The following is a 20,678-nucleotide window of genomic DNA, read 5'->3' on the forward strand; positions in this document are numbered from 1 at the left end:
AAAAACGAATGCCCAGTCAAAAGAGAGAGAGAGGAGAGAGGAGAGAGAGAGAAAGAGAGGGAGGGAGATAGTGCGCGCACACATTCTTTGTTTTTAGGAAAAGCAAAAATAAAAGTACTCAGGGGTAGAAAAGACAGCATCTCTACAAGGTACTTTTAAACAGTTTAAAAATAGTACATGTATATAAAAAGAAAATAAAGGAGGAAAGGAATATGTAGTCAATTGTTAATATTTGGGGAATCTAGGAGAAAAGTTCCTAGATTTCTATGTATTATTGTTGCAACTCTTCTGTCAATCTGAACTTATTGCAAAAACTATTTTAAATTTCTTTATAAACCACAGTAAGTTATTACTATACCCATTAAAATGAAAAAGACAACACAAAGTGTTGACAAAGATGTTGGTGGCACCACCGCTTTATAAAAAGGTCCATGATTTATTATAAAACTAAATATAACCTACCCCGTGATCCAGCAATTTCACTTCTAGGTTATTGCCCAAGATTAAGGGAAACATTCACAAAAGATCTGTGTAAGAATGTTCAGAGCAGCTTTATTATAGCCCCAAACTGGAAAGAGCCCAGGTGTCCATCAGTTGATGAACGGATAAGCAAACTGCAGGACACTCATAATATGGAATATTAAAAAGGTTAAAAAAGCTGCGCGTGGTGGCGCACGCTTGTAATCCCAGCATTCGGAGGCTGAGACCTGGAGGATCACGGTTTGCGGCCAGCCTCAGCTACTTAGTGAGGCCCTCTGCAACTTAGTGAGACCCTGTTTCAAAATAAAGAATAAAAAATAGGGCAGGGGGTGTGGCTCGGAGGTCGAATGCCTCTGGGTTCCATCCCCAGACCCACCCCCCCCAAAAAAAAGTTTCATAATAAATATCTGAAGAGAAGCAAAATTACCTGAGTCTGAAGTTTCCTGAGGTCACCTGTCCCATCTGGTTGAGTACTGGACATCAGAGGCATGCAAGTGGAGGCTGGGTGGTCTGGTCCCCTCATGGCTGACAGTAGAGAACCACAACGACAGCCCAGGCATCAGGCAGCAGTCTTTCCTCAGACCACTCCTAAAATGAAGCAGCTATTTTCAGACCACCAGTTTTCAAACAAAAGAACAGATAAAAAAACACAATGTCATACTCATTTAACAATATTCTAGAAGTAACTCATAGCAACCTCCTGCTAAGAGCAATTGCTTGGAGACAGGTATAAGAGTTTCTTCCATTTATAAAAGCAACCACATTTTCAACAGTATCATTTTCAAAAGAATAGGGAGGCACTTACTATTTTAATGACAATCTCTTCATCCCTTTTCATTCCAAATTTCAAATCTCAAGGATCTCCAGTAAGATGTTATTCCCCAAGTTTTACTCTGATAAACTAACATTTTGTAGCTGGGTGGTTTTTATTAATAAATTCTAACCACTAGTCAAAAGAGCAGTACGCTTCACTCTTCCAAGTAGCTCAGGTAGCCAAAACTCGGAATGATCCAAGTAAACGGGGCGGGCGGGTGGTGTCAGGATGTCTAGACTTAAGCCAGGGTCTGCCACTAACTAGCTGAATGTCTGCTCTAGCCTCAATTTTGAGCCGGACATGGTGGCTCAAAATTGAGCCGGACATGGTGGCATGCTTGTGGTCCCAGTACTTGGGAGTCTGACAGGAGAAGTGTAGATTCACAGCCAGCCTCAGCTACTTAGTGAGGCCCTCCACAACTCAGTGAGACCGTTTCAAAATAAAGACTAAAATATAGGCTTGCGGATATAGCCCAGAGGTACAATGCCCCTTTGGGTCCAATCCCCAGTACCTCAAAAAATAAAACAAATAAATAAAGCTTCAATTTCCCCCCACCCCCACCCTGTACACACGCTCACAATGAGAACACATATACAGCATTTAGTAAACTGGAAGGGGCTCTGCCTTTATCACCTCCTCTCTTTGTTCTGAAGGCCTTTTTACACACTTCAGTTGGCCTGCCACTAAGATGCTGTCCAGTGTGCCTGACTGTATTTACCTATTGCACACATATGTATCTCATCTTGCTGGCTAAACAAGGCTCCCTGAGGGTTAAGAGCCTTACCTTGCTCTTCTATTTTCCACAATTCTAAGCACTGTACAAAATTTACCTCTAAAATACACTGGGGAATTTGTCTCTCAAAGAATCCTAAACTAAACCAATTCAGAGTTCTTTAAAGTTAAAAAATTTCCTAACTTAAGCTTTTGAGAAAATCCATGGTTTGTAGATTAGATTTGCTTAAAGACAGATATATTTGTAGGAACATAAAGACAGCTGCCCAAGACTGCTTATTTCTAAGTCTGCAGAGAAATGATTCAAAAAGCAGATGGAAACACATTGAGTGAGACAACCCAAACTGGCTTACCATCAACAAGGGTCATGGCTGGAGCCCCAAAATGAGCTGCAGGATTGGGGCCAGCGCATCTCTAATTAGGTGGGGGATTGAACCCTGTGGGATTCTTTCTCTGAGCTCCCCCTGCCCAGTGTTTTTTTGTTTGTTTGTTTGTTTTGTTTTGTTTTTTTGGTGGTACTGGGGTTCCTGGAAGCCCTTCTACCTCCGGGCTACACTCCCAGACCTATTTTTACATTTTTATTTGGAAACAGGGTCTCCTAAGCCAGCACACACGGCTGGCTTCGAACCTGCGTGATCCTCCTGTCTCTGCCTCCCCAGCGCAGGGATTACAAGCGTGCATCACCACGCCCAGCTGCCCAGTCCTTTTTATTTTGAAACAGGGTCTCACTAAATTGCTAAGGTGGGCATCGAACCTGTGATCTTTCTGTCTCAGCCTCCCAAGACTAGGATTACAGGCATGTGCCACCATGCCTGGCTCATATATAACTTTTATGTGGTCAGTACTTTTCCCCTGGATGCTTCCATAGGCTAAAAGCCTAACAGTCCATTCTCTACTACAAAAAAAAACTATGTGGTCCTGTAGTCCCAGAAACCCTCAGGCGATCTCTCCCCCCTCCCTCCCCCACCCTCTCTCCAAGGATACCCACCCCAAACTGCCCCCTATACAAAGTCCTAGGATACCCTTTTCTTGTAATCTGTCCATTCCCCATTGCTCCAGAACCCTCCCAATCAGTCACCCTACATACCCTGGGACATTTCCACAAAGTATCTCTGTCCCCATCTTGGCACCCCTACAACCTTATGCCTTCATCCACAACCCAGGACAACCACTCATTACATCCATCTGTTCCATCCCACAGAGCCCCAAGGACCGCCCCCAACTTGTTCCCACACATATTACTGGAATGTCCTCGATCTGTCCTCCTCCACATAATTCTCTCCCAAGTCAGCTCCCCCGTCCCTGATTTCAGACACTCTTCCAACCTGTCTCCTTGCACTCTGCTGTGGGAGACCTCTGAAATGGCTGACTTCTGTTTCCTGTCTTGAAACTGGAGGCACCACCACAGCCACTCTTGTTCCAGACACTCTGGAAACGTTCTTATTGGAACATTCTGTTTCCTCCCTCCCAGACCTTGGACAGCTCCACAGCCTGGCACTACCCCTAGAGGTGTAAGGCACTGAGGCCTGGCTCCTCCTGGGCAACCCCAGGATACTTCTATCTCCTGTCTGCACTCCTGAAGCCCCAGCTCCCTCTGTGGACTGCCTCCTTACCACTGTCAAGCCCAAGACACCCACACCTGCTTCTTTTCCTGGGGACCCAGTCACCCACACTGTAGCAGGCTGGCACCCAGCCATGGGAACCCCTATAGCTGCAAGCGTCCCCAGAGGCCCAGATACTCCCGCAGCTACAGGGACTGCTGCACTGGGTCTCCTTTGCCACAGGCCAGAGGTCCCTTCCGAGCAGGGGCCAGGAATCTTGACGGCAATGGGCACCTCCGGGGCTTGTCTCATTCCCCATATACTGGACCCAGCCCCAGAGCTACCATTCCCTACCAGCTGAGGCCCAGGGACCCCAGATGCTGTGGGCATTCCCAGGACAACAGAGGCTCCACGAGTCACAGGCATCCCAGCAGTCTGTCTTCTTGCTGGTAAGCCCAAGAGACCCTCAGAGAGTGTCTCCTCCCATGGGGGCTCAGGAAGCCCCACAACTGTGGACATCCCCTTAGTCTGCCTGCCTTCCAGCAAGCCTGAGGTACACCCAGAGCCTGTCTTCTCACCCAGAGGGCCCAGCATCTTGGCAGACGTGGGTACCCCCATCTTTGTGGAATCTTTGGCATCTGTGGGTCCCCCTACTGTCTCTCTCTCCCTGCATAAGCCAGAGACATTTCCTGAGCCAGTTTCTTCCCCCACTGGTACCCCACCAGCTGGAAATGCCCTCATAATGACAGGTATTCCTGCAGTTTGTTTCCTTCCTGAAAAACCTGAGATTCCTCTGGGACCAGTCTGTACCTCCAGAGGACTAGGTGCCTCAGGAGTCATGGGAACCCCAACAGCCTGTCTCCTTCCCCATGAACTTGGGAAAGCCCCAGGACCAGTATCCTCTCCCACAGCCCATGGCTCCTGGGGAGCCATAGGCCCTCCTGAAGCCACAGGCACTCTGGCAGCACCAGCACTTTCCCACAGGTTCAAGACATCTCTAGAACTGCTCTGACACTCAGGGCCAGACACCCAAACGGTGGCAGGTGCCTTTTCAGACTTGACCACACCCAGGGCCACAGGGACCCCTGCTGCCTGGGGTACACCCCCAGCCTGCCTTCTTCCATATAGACATGGCACAGACCCACAGCCAGCTTCTTGATCAACAGGCCCAGGTACCTCTAAAGCCGCAGGCACCAGGCCATCTTGCTCCCCCACAGCGTTGCTCTTTTCCCACAGGCTCAGAAATGTCCCACTGTGAGTCTCCTCCCCCACAAGCCATGGCACAGCCTCAGCCAGAGGCGCCCCCAGATCCTGCTGCTTCTCCCACAGGCCCAGGGCGCTGCCAGAGCTGCTCTCTTCTTCCACAGCTCCAGCGACCACACTTGGGGATATCCCTGGCAGCTGTCCTCTTCCCCACTGCCCTGGGATCCTCACACAGCCTTTCTTCCCCAGAGCCTGTTCTATACCCCACTGGCCGCTGGCTCCCTGAGAACTGATTTGATTCTCCCCGGAACCAGAAAGCTCTGCCATCTGTGAAGCTCCCCATGACCCTGGGTCACCATCAGAGCCTGTCTCTATCCACATAACCTGCCCCCTTTCCCTGAATTCTGGGTGACACCCACATCTAGTTTCTGCTTCATTAGCACACGGCATTCCTGCACGTTGTTCTGTGCCCCATAGGGAAGGAATACCCTCAGAGCCTCTATCATCCACTTCTTGTCGCTGCTGCCATATGGCAGGGGCACCCACAGAGGTAGTTTGCCCCTCCACGGCTCTTGGTACCACCAGCACATCAGGGACCTCCACAGCCTGTCCCCTTTCCCATAATCCTGGGGTATCCCCACAGACTGCCTTTTGTGCCACAGCTCCAGGAACCTGAACCAACTGTCCTCTTCCCCACAGACCTGGAGCACCTCCACAGCCCATCTCCACGTCAGCTCTGGACACTAGCGCTGCTTCAGGCCACCCTAGGGCCCCAGGCACCCCCTCAGATTGTCCTCTTTCCCAAGGTCCAGAGGCAAGTACATGGACTCCCTTCTCCACAGCTCCAGGCTCCCTCAAAGGAGGCAGCCTCCCAGCCTGTCCCTGTCCACACAAGCCCGAGTCGCTCTCACAGCCTTCCCCTAGCCCCATGACCGTGGACAGTCCTGAGGCCCCAGGAACCGCCCTCACCTGTCCCTTCACCCAGGGTCTGGCGATACCACCCTGGCTGGTCTCTACCCAGGAAGCCTGGCCAGGGGGGCCTCTTTCAACTGGCCCCTCTCCTGCAGGCACAGAATGGAGCTCCACTCTACCTTCTTCCCCACATTCGGAAGCTGCCCTCAGAGCCGGTACCTTCAACCACGGTCCCAGAATGCCCTCATGTCCCAGAGCTCCAAGATGACCTTTCCTCTCACAGCCCAGAGGACTCCAGTCATCTGCTTCCTTCCCAGATCCAGTCACCCACACACACCCAGCAGGCCCCACCACCTCGGGCTCTCCCAAAGCCCCGTCCACCCACACCGCCCGGGGGTCTCTGGCAGCCTCGACCGCGCCTGCAGTCCCAGGTGTCCCCGAAGCCCCGTTCACCCCCGCGGCGTCGGTCTCCGCGGCGTGTCTCCTGCCGCGCGCCCGCTGCCTGTCCTGCAGCCTTCCTGCACTCGCACAGCGCGCCGGCCACGCCGAGGGCCTCGCCCGGCGCCTCGCCCCCCAGACTCGGGGTGTGCGGGCACCCCATCTCCTCCCCCGGGGCCGGCGGGCGCCCCGCCCCGGCCTGCCGCGCCCCACGCAGCGCCCCGGCATCTTCACAGCTAGCTGGCCCGCGCGCAGCCGAGGCGAGGCCCCGGCCGGCCGCCCCGCTGGGCCCCGCAGCCCCCTTCCCCTGCGTGCCCGGGGGCGCTCTGTGTCTCAGCCTCTGGCCCCTGGGCGGCTCGGCGCCGGCGCTCAGACGCTCGGCTCTGGCCCTCGCCGGCTTTCCCTCCCCGGCTCCCCGCCCCACCCCACCCCTGCGGGGTCCCGAGTGCCCGCCCCCGCCCCGGCCCCAAGTCCCCCTAAAGCTACACAGGAGAAAAGGCAACCGGGGGAGCGGAGCAGCAGGGTCGGCCCAGGACCCCCTCCCGCCAGGTCCAACGTGCCCAAGCGGCTTCCCACAATCCCCCCAGCTCCGGCCCGAGCCCACCTGGCCTGGGCGAGGCGTGGCGACGTAGGCGGGCAGAGACCCCCCAACCCGGCCTCGCTTCTGGCAGCTCACCCAGTCGCCATAGCAACGGGCGCAGGGCGGCCTGGGAGCCGTTGAGGCTCTGGAACCACCTGCAAGTCCGGGTGCTAAACGGCGGCAGGCTTGGCGGCCAGCGTCCGCGGAGCCGGGACTCAGAGCGGACTAGGGCAGAGGCAGGGTTTGGGAAGGTCGCTGACACCGAAAGACCCGCGAAATGGGAGCAAAGAGCCGGTGCGGGTGAACTGTGGCCTTCCGAGGCTCCCGTAGGCACGCCGGAAATGGAGCCGCCCCGCCTCCAGGGCCCCGGCCCCGCCCCGGGGCAGCACCTCCCAGGCCCCGGCCCCGCCCCGCCCTCGGGACACGCCCCCGGCCCCGGCCCCGCCCCGCGGTCGCGTCTCCCGGGCCCCGCAGACGCCCTACAGACGCCGCTCCCCATGGCTGCCTTCGAGGAGGTGAGCGTGTCCGGCTTCGAGGAGTTCAACCAGGCGGTGGAGCAGCACCACGGCAAGACCATTTTCGCCTACTTTACCGGGTCTAAGGACGCCGAGGGGAAGAGCTGGTGTCCCGACTGCGTGCAGGGTGAGGCCCGCGGAGGTGGGAGGCCGAGGCGGGGACCAGGAAGAGAGGCCCGAGACCCGCGGGGCAGCCCAGCCCTCCGCGCCCAGCCAGAAGGGCTCCTTTTTATCGCCAGACGCATAATATCTTGAAACCCAGTTCTTCAAAACTTTCAGATAGGCAGGGCGTGGCGGCGCACCCTTGTAATCCCAGCGCTTGGGAGGCTGAGACAAGGAGGATCGTACAGGTTCGAAGCCAGCCTCAGCTACTTAGTGAGACCCTGTTTCCAAATAAAGTATAAAATAAACCAAGGAGTATAGCCCGGTGGTAGAAAAGCCTCTGGGTTCTATCCCCAGCACCATACACACTAAAAAAAAAAAAAAAAAAAAAAACCTTTCAGATAATTATGGTCTTACAGGATGTACTTTGGCGTGCCGTCAGCAATATTTTTCATTGTTCTGAGCTTGTGGCCTAGGGACCATCAGGACTTGGACTTGGTCCTTACTCTTAAAGCGGTTCTAAGACCAGAAGAGAACTGAAAGCCTAACTGCAGGTTAAAGTCTGAGTGCATACCAAGCCTGGGGGGAGAGAGGAGGGAATTGTAAAGTTGATGTGTAATATTTCCCACTTTTTTTTTTTAAGCTGAGCCTGTTGTTCGAGATGGGCTGAAGCATGTCAGTGAAGGATGTGTGTTCATACACTGCCAAGTAGGAGAAAAACCTTAGTAAGTGATGGCCTATACTGTATCTCAGACATGTTCCAGACTTGCAAACTGGTGGGGAGGGCTTAGAAGTTTCACTCTGGTGGTGTTTTCTGAGGTAAAGTCTGATAAGCCAAACAATCACGAGCTATTAAATTCAAATTTAAAATGAGAATGTTAGCCAGACGTGGTGGTGCATACTTGTAATCCCAGCATTCCAGAGGCGACCAGAGGATCACAGTTCACGGGCAGCCTCAGCATGAGGCCCTTTGCAACTCTGAGACCCGGTTTCAAAATAAAAAATAGGGCTGGGGTGCAGCTCTGAGGTAGAATGCCCCTGGGTTCCATCCCCAGTACTGCAATAAATACATAAATAAGAAAAAAAATGAGAATGTTCAGCCACATGAATTGAGGATAATTCAGTGAATTTGGCCTGGAGTTCAAAACTTAACTGGCTTTATATTTATGTTATATCCTAGTACACTTTATATTATGAATAATTAGAAGAGGCAGTAAGTTACAGTCCTGAAGCTTTTTAAAATGACTATAAGAACAGTGGTTACTAAAATACTAAATGAAGGAATATGTCAAATATTAAGTTAAACTGTAATAAACCCAAGTAAATTTTTTTCATGATCACCTTTTTGTTAATAGTTGGAAAGATCCAAATAATGACTTTAGAAAACAACTGAAAGTAACTGCAGTGCCTACACTACTTAAATATGGAACCGTGAGTATCTTTCTTTAAATATGTTGGAGCAAGCCAGGCATGGTGGTGTACAGTTGTAATCTCAGTACTTGGGAGGCTGAGACAGGAGGATCGCAGGTTTGCCACCAGCCTCAACCACTTAGTGAGGGCCTCTGTAAGTTAATGAGACCCTCTTTCAAACTAAGAATAAAAAAATAGGGCTGGGGGTATATCTCAGAAGTAAATGCCTCTAAGTTCAATCTCTAGTACCACAAAATAAATATGTTGGGGCATAATTTATTCTGTCAACTTTTAACTTGTTCTAGAGTCGTATTTGAAAGATGTAAAATTTCATCTAAAATATCACATTACGAGCCGGACATGGTGGCACACGCTTATAATCCCAGCATTTGGGAGGCTGAGACAGGAGAATCTGGGTTCGCAGACAGCCTCAGCTACTTAGTGAGGTCCTTTGCAACTCAGTGAGACCCTGTTTCAAAATAAAGAATAAAAAATAGAGCTGGGGATGTAACTTGGAGGGAGAATGCCCCTGGGTTCCATCCCCAGTACCGCCAAAAAAAAAAAAAAAAATACAACCTTTGGCCATTCCTCTAGCCAAATCCCAACAAGCTACTAATAATGCAGATATTTAAATATTAGGTCTTTCTATGTTAAGTCATTTTTCTTTAATAAGCCAGAACACTGGTTGACTCATAACTTCAAGTATTGCATCAATGGTTTTCTACTTAATGCATTATTCCGGTTTAAAAGAAAGGGCGTCTCTTCTATTTCATCATGCCCCAGGGATTGGGAAAAGGGATAGCACTGGACTTGCTATCTGCTGTTTAGTCTTTGAAGCTTCCCAATATTTAGGGTTTATTGCCCTTGAGCCAAGTATTTTAATGATTCATCTTAAAGGAAAATAACTTGTTTCATAAAACTTGTTATAACTAGTTGATGGTTTCCGAATAGCATAATTTCTTTGTTTAAATATTTGTCATTCGCCGGGCGTGGTGGCGCACGCTTGTAATCCCCGGGCTTGGGAGGCGGAGACAGGAGGATCGCGCTGGTTCGAAGCCAGCCGCGCTGGCATAAGAGACCCTGTTTCAAAAATATAAAATAGGTCTGGGAGTGTAGCCCAGAGGTAGAAGGGCTTCCAGGAACCCCAGTACCACCAAAAAATAAATAAATAAATATTTGTCATTCAAGGCAGAAGGCACTCTATGCCTCATTACATTTCACAGTAGTGGTTAAGCAGGGCATAGTGGCATACACTTGTAATCCCAGTACCTGGGAGTCTGAGACAGGAGGATTGTAAGTTTGTGGCCAGCCTAATCTACTTAGGCCCTCTGCAACTTAGTGAGACCCTGTTTCAAATAAAAAAAATAAAAGCTAGGGCTGAGAGTATAGTTTGAAGGTAGAATACCCTGGGCTCAATCCCCAGGACCAAAGAAACAAAAAACAGTGGTTAAGACTTGACTGTTCTTTTTTTACAGCCTCAAAAACTGGTAGAATCTGAGTGTCTTCAGGCCAACCTTGTGGAGATGTTATTCTCTGAAGATTAAAATTTGATGGTGACAATTGTGTCTTGATTTCATGGGATGCTCTTAAGAAACTGCGTACTGGCTTTGAATTTATTTTAGCAGTAAATGATGTTTAAATTAGTGTCTAAACAATAAAAATGTTATTAAAATATGAACCTCCATTTTCTTTCTCCATGTGGCTATTTTATTTTATTTTTTATTTTTTGCGGGTCCGGGGATGGAACCCAGAGGCATTCGACCTCCAAGCTACACCCCCTGCCCAATTTTATTCTTTATTTTGAAATAGGGTCTCACTGAGTTGCGGAGAGCCTCACTAAGTAGCTGAGGCTGTCCATGAACCGCGATCCTCCAGTCTCAGCCTCCCGAATGCTGGGATTACAAGTGTGCGCCACCACGCCCGGCTTCCATGTGGCTATTTTAAAGATTCAGCAGTGGCAGTAATAGCTCAAAGAAATGTACTACTGGAGGTCACAAATACCTAAAAGCTCCTAATGGTATTGTAGACAACTTCCAAGTTTCTGAAGGGATTAGGATCTTGTACCTTAAACTCCATGAATTTACAAGCAACTGACATTCCTAAAACCACTTCTTTGCGTTCAGAATGTGGAACTTACCAGAGCCTCTTAAGGAGAGCACAGCACATCTAGTCAGGCAGCTTTGTCTTAGAGCTGTCTGAACATGCTTCACTTGGGATGAAGCAGGGGACAAAGGCTGGACACTAAATAACCTAGTGTAGCCGGGCGTGGTGGCGCACGCTTGTAATCCCCGGGCTTGGGAGGCGGAGACAGGACGATCACGCAGGTTCGAAGCCAGCCATGCTGGCGTAAGAGACCCTGTTTCAAAAATATAAAATAGGTCTGGGAGTGTAGCCCGGAGGAAGAAGGGCTTCCAGGAACCCCAGTACCATCAAAATAAATAAATAAATAAATGAATAAATAAATAAATAAATAAATAACCTAGTGTTGGGAAGAACTCCAGCCTGTTGAGTCAGACACAGGGATTCTAGCACATACTAGTTGTGTAGCTACAAACAAGTTACTCTAGGTGTCTAAACATCACTTTCCTCCTTTACAAACAAGGACTGTTCTGTGAATGAGAATGCAAGGCCACTTAACATACATATGGTTTGTGGTTCCTGCAAAGTAAATTAACTTCCCCAAATAAGCACCCACATTTGAGCTCCTCATTTTGTTCTAGTTTAAGGTCAAGAATCCAGCCACCAATTTTAGTGTTTTCCTTCTTGAAGCTATCTTACAAAGCAGGGAGCAATACAGGTATGTCCTCTCCTGCAGAATGTAAGAATTTTCATGTGGTTTCTGCTCTGTGACTTAAAGATATCCTTGACTCCAGTCCTTTCAATCTATAAATAAGAGAGAATAGTTTTATCTGACAAACAGCAAAGTTCCAGTGCTCAAGGTACTATTATGTATCAGGAAATAGAGTTTGGTATATGTGATGACCTCCCTCATGGACCCTGCCCCCATAAACTGGCCTAAGCACCCAACATTCCCATTCTTTCTCAGCTGATTCTGCCAAATGCTAATGGAAACTTAACCCACCAGGAAATCAAAGTTGAACAATTCTGGTTTAACAGGAATAATGTATTAATAAAAAGTCAGGTGGATTAAAAAACACACTAAAGGATCCAGGTGCTACCATCATAAGGGTAGAAAGTAAGTCTTTGTCTTTACTGTACAAAAGAAATACATTATATACATGTCTTAAGACCCTGGTATGTTTCCAGCTTTTCACTTTCCTGACGTGTTATTTTGCTGTTGCTGTTCTGCCAGGGCTTGTTGAAGGCGCATCCGCTTCCGGGAATAGTGCTGCCAGTGTAGAATTTGCTGTTCATCAATGAATTTTGCACACTGAGCATTCACCAACTCCTTTCGGAAGTGTTCATATTGGAGCAGTTCTAACATATGTAAACACTGAGGGTACCTGGGTTTAAATTTATAAGTTAATGATTAACATAGTTTGAGTCAATAATGCCAGTTCTCACTTAAAAATGATCTTGTAGCCTACCATTTTTATTAACAATAACTTAGCATACTTTGATATAGATCTTCCCCCACTTACACAGAGAACCTAGTTATCAAAAGTCATTATTGGGCAACATTTTCAAGACAGAAAATTTAGGTTCAGAAAATTTAAACAACTTGCCTACGAGCACACAGTAACTAATAAGCAGAGTCAAAATTTGGAGATAAATCATGCTGTTCTATGGTGAGGAACATTACGTGTTTAATGGATTACTTGGTTTTCCACCAGTGGCAATAAAAAGCTTTTATTATAAGTGAGTCACTTTCAAAAAAGAACTACACAGGTATTACAGCATTTCTGAAATTATGTGTACTCTATAAAGAAGCCCAAAATTTTAGCTATCAGGTAAGGAAAGGGGAAACATTCAAATGAATCCTGTACTGCTGAGCAAGAATTGAAAACAGTATCTATTCAGAACTTTTAATAATTACAGGTATAGAATACACACAGATGTGTATGGATGCATGAATACAGAGTTCCTAGCTTTGTACTCTGAAAGGGCCTAGAAGCTAAGACACTGTAATGATGATGAGTACCCTTAATGCCCAAATACCATTTTCCTAGCCAGGCGTAGTGGCATATGCCAATAATCCCAGTACTTGGAAGGCCAAGAAAGAAGATTGCAATTTCAAGGCCAGCCTCGGCATCTTAGCAAGACCCTGTTTCAAGATGAAAAAAATAAAAATTGGGTAGAGCACCCTGGGTTAAATCCCGAGTACCACCAAACAAGCAAAGCACTTTCCAGGGTTCTTTGGAAGTTGCTGATTCTAGGGCAAGGACAGGGAAAGTTCAAGTGCTTGGAACACTATGTAGTGCCAAAAAGTATTAAACATTGATGAGGAGTCACGTAAAAAAGACTCACAAGACTGTCTGAAGGTGCCAGTGGCCAAATCTAGACTAGAGCAAGAAAAAACTCATAACTATCCCTTGGCAACTTAGCAAGACCCTGCCTCAATTTTTTTTTTTTTTTTGGCGTGGTACAGAGGATGGAACCCAGGGACATTGCACCTCCTAGCTACAACCCCAGCCCTATTTTTCAGTCATTTTATTTTTTGAAACAGGGTCTCACTGAGTTGCAAAGGGCTTCATAAGTAGCTGAGGCTGTCTGTGAACTGCAATTCTCTGGTCTCTGCCTCCCGGATTCTGGGATTACAAACGTGCTATCATGGCTGGCTTCAATTTTTTTTTTAATTGTTTTTTATAAAGGGCTGGGGTATAGTTCAGTGGTAGAGCATCCCTGGGTTCCATCCCTAGTACCACATGCATAAAGTAATTGTAATGAACAAGATAAATAAGGATCCAAAATTCCACACTGATGTAAACGTTTTTAATTAAATAAACTAGGGACTGTTGTTGCTTAAAAAGAATTCTAGTAAGTATAAAATGATGTAATTATAAAATCCCATGGTAAAACTTGTTTCAGACAAGTATCTTCAATAATGTGAAAATCAGTGGGCAAAAACTTATACTTATTAAATACACAAAGAAAAATAGTAACTGGATAAGGAGAAACCTGGAATGCACCATATCTCAACCAAGTGATCAAAATTCACCAATAGTGGGACAAATGGACTTCATGTGCTCCTGATCAAGGAGGATACAGTCATATTTGTGTCATGGCCATGGGGGAGGGAGGCCAAGGACAACAAAATGCAGCATATGAGCCTATGCTGGATACTATACACAGCACACTGGTTGGCAACTGGCAAAATGTGAACCAGGTTTGTAGACTACCCAAACAGACTAATAATAATGTTCTGATTTGGATCACTGTACTGTGGTTATTATATAAGATGTTACCACTTAGAATATCTGAGTGAAAACTACACAGGAACCCCCTTTACTATTCTTCCAGCTATTTTGTAATATTATTTCAAGTTGAAAAGAAGATTTAAGTGAGACTATTAAAATATATTAGGCTATATAAGGAGAGACTATTAAAATATATTAAACCATATAGGGAGTAACCAGCCAAAATTGTTTAAGTGATATGGAATTGACTAAAATTCCAAAAACAGGTTACAAAAAAAGGCTTCTGAAATTTTAATGTGCATGCCGGGCATGATGGTGCACACTTGTAATTCCAACATTCAGGAGGCTGAAACCGGAGGATCGCGGTTCACAGACAGCCTCAGCTATTTAGTTGAGGCCCTCTGCAACTCCGTGAGACCCTGTTTCAAAATAAAAAATAAAAATAGGGCAGAGGGTGTAGCTCCGAGGTCGAATGCCCCTGGTTCCATCCCAGACCCACAAAAAAAAAAAAAATTTTTTTTAATGTGCAGAGAAATCATTTCTTAAAATGCAAGACTTTGAGCCAGGCGTGGTGGTGCACATTTGCAATCCCAGCATTTGGGAGGCCGAGACAGGAGGATCACACAGGTTCGAAGCCAGCCTCAGCTACTTAGTGAGGCTCTCAGCAACTTAGTGAGACCCTGTTTCCAAATAAAATATAAAAGAGGTCTGGGAGTATAGCCCGGAGAAAGCCTCTGGGTTCCACCCCCAGTGCCACAAAAAATAAATAAATAAATAAATAAATAAATAAATAGGACAGTCTTATGCTATCCTTCCAAGATATAAAAGGTTTCTATTTATGCTCCAAAAATCAGCAGCTGGTAGTTTAGAATGCTGTATTTAGAGCCAGGCATGGTGGCACATGCTTGTAATCCCAGTACTTGGGAGGTTGAGACAGGAGGATCACGGGTTCAAGGCCAGCCTCAGCTACTCAGTGAGGCCCTTCTCAACCTAGTTAGATCCTGTTTCAAAATAGAATAAAAAATAGGGCTGGGGTTTACCTCAGGGGTAATACCCTTAGGGTTCAATCCCCAGTACTGGGGGGGGGGGGAAGCTGTACTTATATTGCCTGGCTAATTCATTTCATTAAAGCATAAGTAGCATACTGTGGATATCACCAAATACCTAGCTCAGAGTACCAGCAAGGTGGCTTTGAACAGGTACTTAACCTCTCTAAGTTCAGTCTCTTCATCTGCAAAATAAATGAATGTGATAAGAGAATGGTCTCAAGTAGCATTTAGTCAATAACGAGAATTTAGAAATGCAGTAATCGTTTATCATATCAAACTTGAAAAAATGCTTAGAACACACTAGATGACAGAATAAGTTTTTTGTTTTTTTTTCTTTTTTACAGTACTGAGGATTGAACCCAGGGGAATTCTACCTCTGAGCTATATTCCCAGCCCCATTTTTTAAAAAATATTTATTTTTGAAACAGGGCCTAACTAAATTGTGAAGGGCCTAAGTAGCTGAGGCTGGCTGCAAAACTGTGATCTTCCTATCTCAGCCTTCCAAGTACTAGGATTAGGATTATAAACCTGTGTCACCACACCCAGCCGAGCATAAGGATTATAAATGCTCTGAGAGAATACACTCCCTGATAGGCTACAAGTCAACAAGATCAAATAACAACAAAAGGAAAGTCCTGCATTTCAATTTTTTAAAAAATGAACAAAATATAAAGAGAATTCAATTAACAGCATTGATGAAAATAACTGAAGGATTTTGGCTGACATAAAGCTCGCTCCCAGCAAGTCAACAATGTAATTCCCTACCCTCCTGAGCTAAAAAAAAAGTAGTCAACTTAAGTTGAATTATTAGAAGTAAAACGTCCACATGAAGAAAAGAAATGCCATTTGGTCCACTACCCCTCACCATATCTGAATGCCTATGTTTAGTTCTTGGTTTAACTGCCTAACGTCCAACTGCCAAATAGCCAGAGGAGGAAAGTCATAGGACTTAGCTAAAGGTAGTTAAAAAAAATAGATGATAGATGTTATAGTTGTGTGCAGTAGTTATTAGTAAAGCAGGCCAAGAGGTGGAAATGTCTGAAAGAGACAGCTGCCCTCAGCTCCAGCCAGTTGCTAACATGGGAACACAAAGACCTGGAGTTATCAGCTCTTCCTGATTTTAAAAAGTAGCTGGCACCCCAGCATGGTGGTGCACACTTATAATCTCAGTACTTGGGAGGGTGGCAAAAGTTTTGTAGTTTCTCAGCCAGCCCCAGCTTAATGAAGCCCTCCACAACTTAGACCCTGCTTCAAAATAAAGAATAAAAAAATAGGGCTGGGAGTATAGCTTGGAGGTAGAATGGCCCTGGGTTCAATCTCCAGAACTGCAAAAAAAAAAAAAAAAAAAAGTAACTGGAAATCTGGCTTGCTATTTAAAAAGTTCCAATCTTTAAATGTTGGCAACTATCTAAAAAATCTAAAAGCAAGAAGGCAATGCCAGAACTTGGGAGGCAGAACTGCAGGTTTGAGGCCAGCCTCAGCAATTCAGCAAGATCCTGTTTCAAATTTTTAAAAATATACTCAAAAAAAAAAAAAAAAAAAAAAAGGACTAGGGGTGTACCTTGGAGGTAGAATTTCCCTGGATTAAATCCCCAGTACTAAAGAAACTGAACAAAATACCCAAAAGGGATTAATCTGAAACTTCTGTTGAATTTAAATATGTATATGTCTATAGCTATTGTCTCCAAGAGGAATATACAAGTCCAAAAACAAAACTATAAACAGGCTAAAACTACAATGAGACATAGTTTATCACAACATAAGGAAAAAATTTCCAATATCTGGCTGACAATGGAATTAGCTGTCCCTAACAGAGCAATGTGCTCCAGCACAGTGACACCTCTAGCCAGTGTTAAGAGTCATTCAGGGTACAAAGAGTCCTAGAGGCAGCATGTGGATATATGTTTCATAAATCAGTTCAGAAAAGTGAGATAAAGTATAGCTTTTCACTAGCTGGTTAAGTAAAACAAAGCAGAGCTATGAGTTCAAAGTTTATTTTTATCATAACAAGGGATAAGGTTTGTGGTTGTAATAGGCTTCTTCGAGTCTAGTAATTTTTTAAATGAAATCACCTGTTGAACCTGAATTGTGTATGTGTATATATATTTCTTTCTCTCTTTTTTTAAGCGAGTTAATGGATATGAACTCGCTTAAAAGTGCTTGGCACATTGGATGCCCTAAAGAAAGCAGCTCTAAGACTCAGCTAAGATTACCTAAGGTGCTTCCAGAAAGCACCTTCAAGTACCACTTTCTACGTCTTTAATTTTCAGTCTATGGCTATGTCATAGATTATGGGTTACTCGAGATCAGAAAGCCAGTGAATGGGGAAGGTGGTAAAAGGTCAGATAAGACAGGACCAGATCGTATAGGGCTTTAGCCCAAGAAGAGAGACTAGGCTCTACTCTACATGCAATGGAAGGCCATGTTCTGACTTAGATTTTTAAGATATCAAGTTGGCTTCTGTATAGAAAACTGCTTTGCTTTGTTTAGTTTGAGAAGGGCAGATTAAGAATGGAAGTAGAAATAACCACTGAGAGGACTACAGCAACAAGCAAAATTAGAGATAAGAGTATCCTGGATTAAGGTAGTTAACTAAAAATGAATTCAAAATATATTTTTCCAATATGAAACTAGTATACACATATTTAGGATTATAAAAATTAAACTTACTTTAGATACTTGGCATATTCTGGTTCTTTCCAGTAAAGCAAGTACTTAAGATAATTAACAAAAGCTTTGTCTTTGAAGTAACCTCTTTGGGCAAGAACTGAAAGGCATAAAAAAAAAAATCTGTAGGTCAAACCAATCCTTGGACTAGACTTGTGACCCCCTAACATAAAGACTCTGCTTATTTAATATCCCTACCACCAACGCACAATGAATTCATAACACAAGTCGTAGTTTTCTCACTTATATCTACAGACCAGCGTAAGTAAAATTCTATTCAGTTGAGAATGTACAAAAGCAAATACTGTTATGAACCGCATCTCTTCTGTCCGAAATAACAGTTTAGTTGCTCAATGAGTACTCAAACAACTTACAATTAAGGTAATTTGGGTTGGCTAAACACTGCACAAATTCCAACTCCAACTGAAACCGAAGCCGATTTCCAGCATCATCTAGGAGAGAAGATAGCACACATCATCAAAATAAAGGTTACTGTATGTAATATTGATTTGTAGAAAAGAAACCAGACTGATTTTTTTTTTTTTTTTTTGAGGGGTGGTACTGGGGATTGAACCCAGGGGCATTCTACCTTTGAGCTATTTTATTGAGAGAGATAGAGACAGACTTGCTAAGTTGCTGAGGCTGGCTTTGAACACGCAATCCTCCTGTTTCAGCCTCCCAAGTACTGGACTTGGAGGCGTGTGCAACCACACCAGGCCTGACACACGTCTGTATAAAGAAAAGCATATGGTTGTTTTCCTAAACTTCGTGTGGGAGGTGAAATTTTCCTTAGAAATCTAAGAAAAGGAGAGCCCTGATTAATAGTGCTAATTCTCTAAAACTAAAGTGAAGCTATTAAAAGGAAAAAGAAGGAAGTTTCCTACCACTTAGAGATGTTACGTGATCCGTGGGGTAAACTAATAACTATGCCTTCTCCTGTTTTATTAGTACGTTATAGCCACAATTGCTAACCCTGATTAGGTTCTGCAAAAACTAAGGGCTAAATCGATCAGGAAAAGTTCAGAATTCAAACTGAAAAGGAAACTACAGACAGCTAAAAGATCTTGAGAGGCATCAGTAGAAGAATGATACACAAGCTTATCAACGGCATTCCAAACTTGCTCAAAGCTCAAGTGAGAAACAAAATCAATGAAAGAGAAGATGATTTAAGACCGAAGTTCTCTCCCGTAGTCTCGCCCATGCCGGGAGAGAGGAGCGCCGAAGAGGTCGGTGTTTGAATAGCACGTGAGAAGAAACGATGTTCGAACAAACCAAATCCTGGAAAAGACGAAACTGCCTTCATCCTTGAACGCTCCAAGAGCGCTGTCGCTTCCCCGTCCCAGCTCTAACCCTGCGGGGTCGGGCCTGAGAGCAGGCCCCGAGAAAGAGGCAGAAGGGGTCTGTTCCGAGGGTCCTTTCCATCTGCGGATACTCGAAGCTCAAAGCGTAACTTGCCTGTCTCCATAGCGACGGCAGCGGCCATAACAAGGAAAGACGCTAAAAAGCCTGCAGCCAGACGCAGGAACTGCCCCAGCAGCCCGGGAGACCCCGGAAGCCCCGGCTCCCTCTTCCGGCCGCGGGGCAGTGTGGGACGCGGGCGGGCGGGGGGCGGCGCGGGAGGCGTGGCTCCGCCCACCCTGCGCGCCCGGCTTCCCAGCGCTGAGGCCCAGACGGCGAGGGGGCGGTGCTGGAGCCGCGGGAGCGCGGGAAGGCGGGATCCAGTGTTTTGGAGGGACGTTTGAGTCCCCACAGGACGTGGCACGCTTGCCTGTGACCGCATCGTCACTTTCCGTCCTTGTGCCCGCCGTGACGTTACATGCCAGCATGACGTCATTTCTAATCTTGTGAGAACGCGACACAGGGTGGTCTGTGGGCCTCTCGAGGCCTCACTGACCCCCTCGGCCTCTTGCACCTGCAGCATGGCTTCGCCCCGTGGGGGCAAAGCGTCTCCTCCGCGGGTGGAGACCTCGACAGTCCACGCGGAGACAAAGTCGCACCGCGTGGAGACATCCTCCAGGCAGGTGCGAACGTCTTCCCGGCAGGTGGAGAGCTCCCAGTGCTACCGCGAGGGATTCTCCCTCTCCCACTCTGGGAAAGGACTCCCACGTGTCCTTGAAGTGTCCTCCCAGCATATGGAACGCTCCTCGCAGTGCACAGAAACATCCTTCCGCCGTGTCAGGGCCTTGTCCCAACTGCGGGTGGAGACATCTCAGCACCGGATGGAGAGCCCCGCCAGGGACAAGCAGTCCACGCGCCAGAACGTAAAAATGGCTTGATGAAATGCTTCCCAAGGGCCTTGGTCCTTAGCCAGGAAAAAATTGTTTCCACTTCTCAGCCAGCGAGCTGCCAGGAAGACCAGTCATCTTTGGTTTCATGGAAACAGTCCGTAAATCAATGTAAGAAATAGCCAGGTTGCTGTTTCTGGATTCAGCCAATATTTACTGACCATCCTGCTTTTGGCCCAGTGAACTATTTTAGTGTGAAGCCAATACAAAAGGGTTTTATAAAGTGGATTGATGGACAAAGAAGCTGTTTGAGTCTCTAAGCCAGGTGAGTTTTGGATTCTTAGTCCCCCAAAGACCTGCACCATTTGAAACAGGAAGAGGGACCAAACTGAAATGATGAGCTGCGGAGTTATTATATCCCTGCAAATCATATATCCCTGCTAAAAAAAAAAAAAAAAAAAAAAAACAACTCAGAAGTGAGGAACAATTTTTCATAAATTATTGCTTAGCTTTTGTTTATGTTTCATAATAATGTTATTTTATTATGCTAAGTCTTTGTATTGGTATTTCCCAACCCACACACTTTTTAATATGATTAAAAAAGATTAAACCTTTTACTGATCAAAAGTAGTTGTAAGGCAGTGAGAAGTCATTGAAACCTGACCTGAGGTTTTCATAGAGGAGAGCAATAT

General features: G+C 46.1%; 6 protein-coding genes across 6 annotated transcripts in view; 2 read left to right on the plus strand and 4 right to left on the minus strand.

The window, feature by feature from the left end:
- The window catches only part of KIAA0753, a gene marked incomplete at both ends in the record, with an annotated part of 62,230 nt that extends 61,227 nt beyond the window's left edge, over positions 1-1,003 (minus strand). The window contains one exon of the mRNA XM_080713968.1: positions 908-1,003. Within this exon, the coding sequence (XP_080570094.1) occupies positions 908-1,003 (96 nt within the window). The remainder of the gene's footprint in view (positions 1-907) is intronic.
- On the minus strand, positions 1,000-5,097 carry LOC308275612 (uncharacterized protein; the record flags this gene model as incomplete). Its single annotated transcript, XM_080713969.1, has 2 exons — positions 1,000-1,005; positions 4,378-5,097. 2 exons carry the CDS (start codon positions 5,095-5,097, stop codon positions 1,000-1,002), a joined length of 726 nt encoding a protein of 241 aa, XP_080570095.1.
- Positions 5,098-5,513: 416 nt separating this feature from the next.
- Positions 5,514-7,199, minus strand: LOC308275613 (uncharacterized protein; the record flags this gene model as incomplete). Its single annotated transcript, XM_080713970.1, has 5 exons — positions 5,514-5,534; positions 5,740-6,427; positions 6,545-6,602; positions 6,797-6,925; positions 7,184-7,199. The coding sequence occupies 5 exons, from the start codon at positions 7,197-7,199 to the stop codon at positions 5,514-5,516; spliced, it is 912 nt and encodes a 303-aa protein (XP_080570096.1).
- On the plus strand, positions 7,195-10,271 carry TXNDC17 (thioredoxin domain containing 17; the record flags this gene model as incomplete). Its single annotated transcript, XM_080712132.1, has 4 exons — positions 7,195-7,342; positions 7,961-8,042; positions 8,673-8,748; positions 10,203-10,271. The coding sequence occupies exons 1-4, from the start codon at positions 7,198-7,200 to the stop codon at positions 10,269-10,271; spliced, it is 372 nt and encodes a 123-aa protein (XP_080568258.1). The 5' UTR covers positions 7,195-7,197.
- Positions 10,272-11,998: 1,727 nt separating this feature from the next.
- On the minus strand, positions 11,999-19,682 carry MED31 (mediator complex subunit 31; the record flags this gene model as incomplete). Its single annotated transcript, XM_080713971.1, has 7 exons — positions 11,999-12,191; positions 15,960-15,998; positions 17,774-17,861; positions 18,136-18,213; positions 19,217-19,420; positions 19,530-19,602; positions 19,656-19,682. The coding sequence occupies 7 exons, from the start codon at positions 19,680-19,682 to the stop codon at positions 11,999-12,001; spliced, it is 702 nt and encodes a 233-aa protein (XP_080570097.1).
- LOC308274667 (uncharacterized protein C17orf100) lies at positions 19,681-20,037 on the plus strand (the record flags this gene model as incomplete). Its single annotated transcript, XM_080712482.1, has 1 exon — positions 19,681-20,037. The coding sequence occupies one exon, from the start codon at positions 19,681-19,683 to the stop codon at positions 20,035-20,037; it is 357 nt and encodes a 118-aa protein (XP_080568608.1).
- Between the last annotated feature and the right edge of the window lie 641 nt (positions 20,038-20,678).

The sequence above is a fragment of the Muscardinus avellanarius genome (genome assembly GCF_963383645.1).
Source record: "Muscardinus avellanarius genome assembly, chromosome: 16".
Classification (NCBI taxonomy): domain Eukaryota; kingdom Metazoa; phylum Chordata; class Mammalia; order Rodentia; family Gliridae; genus Muscardinus; species Muscardinus avellanarius.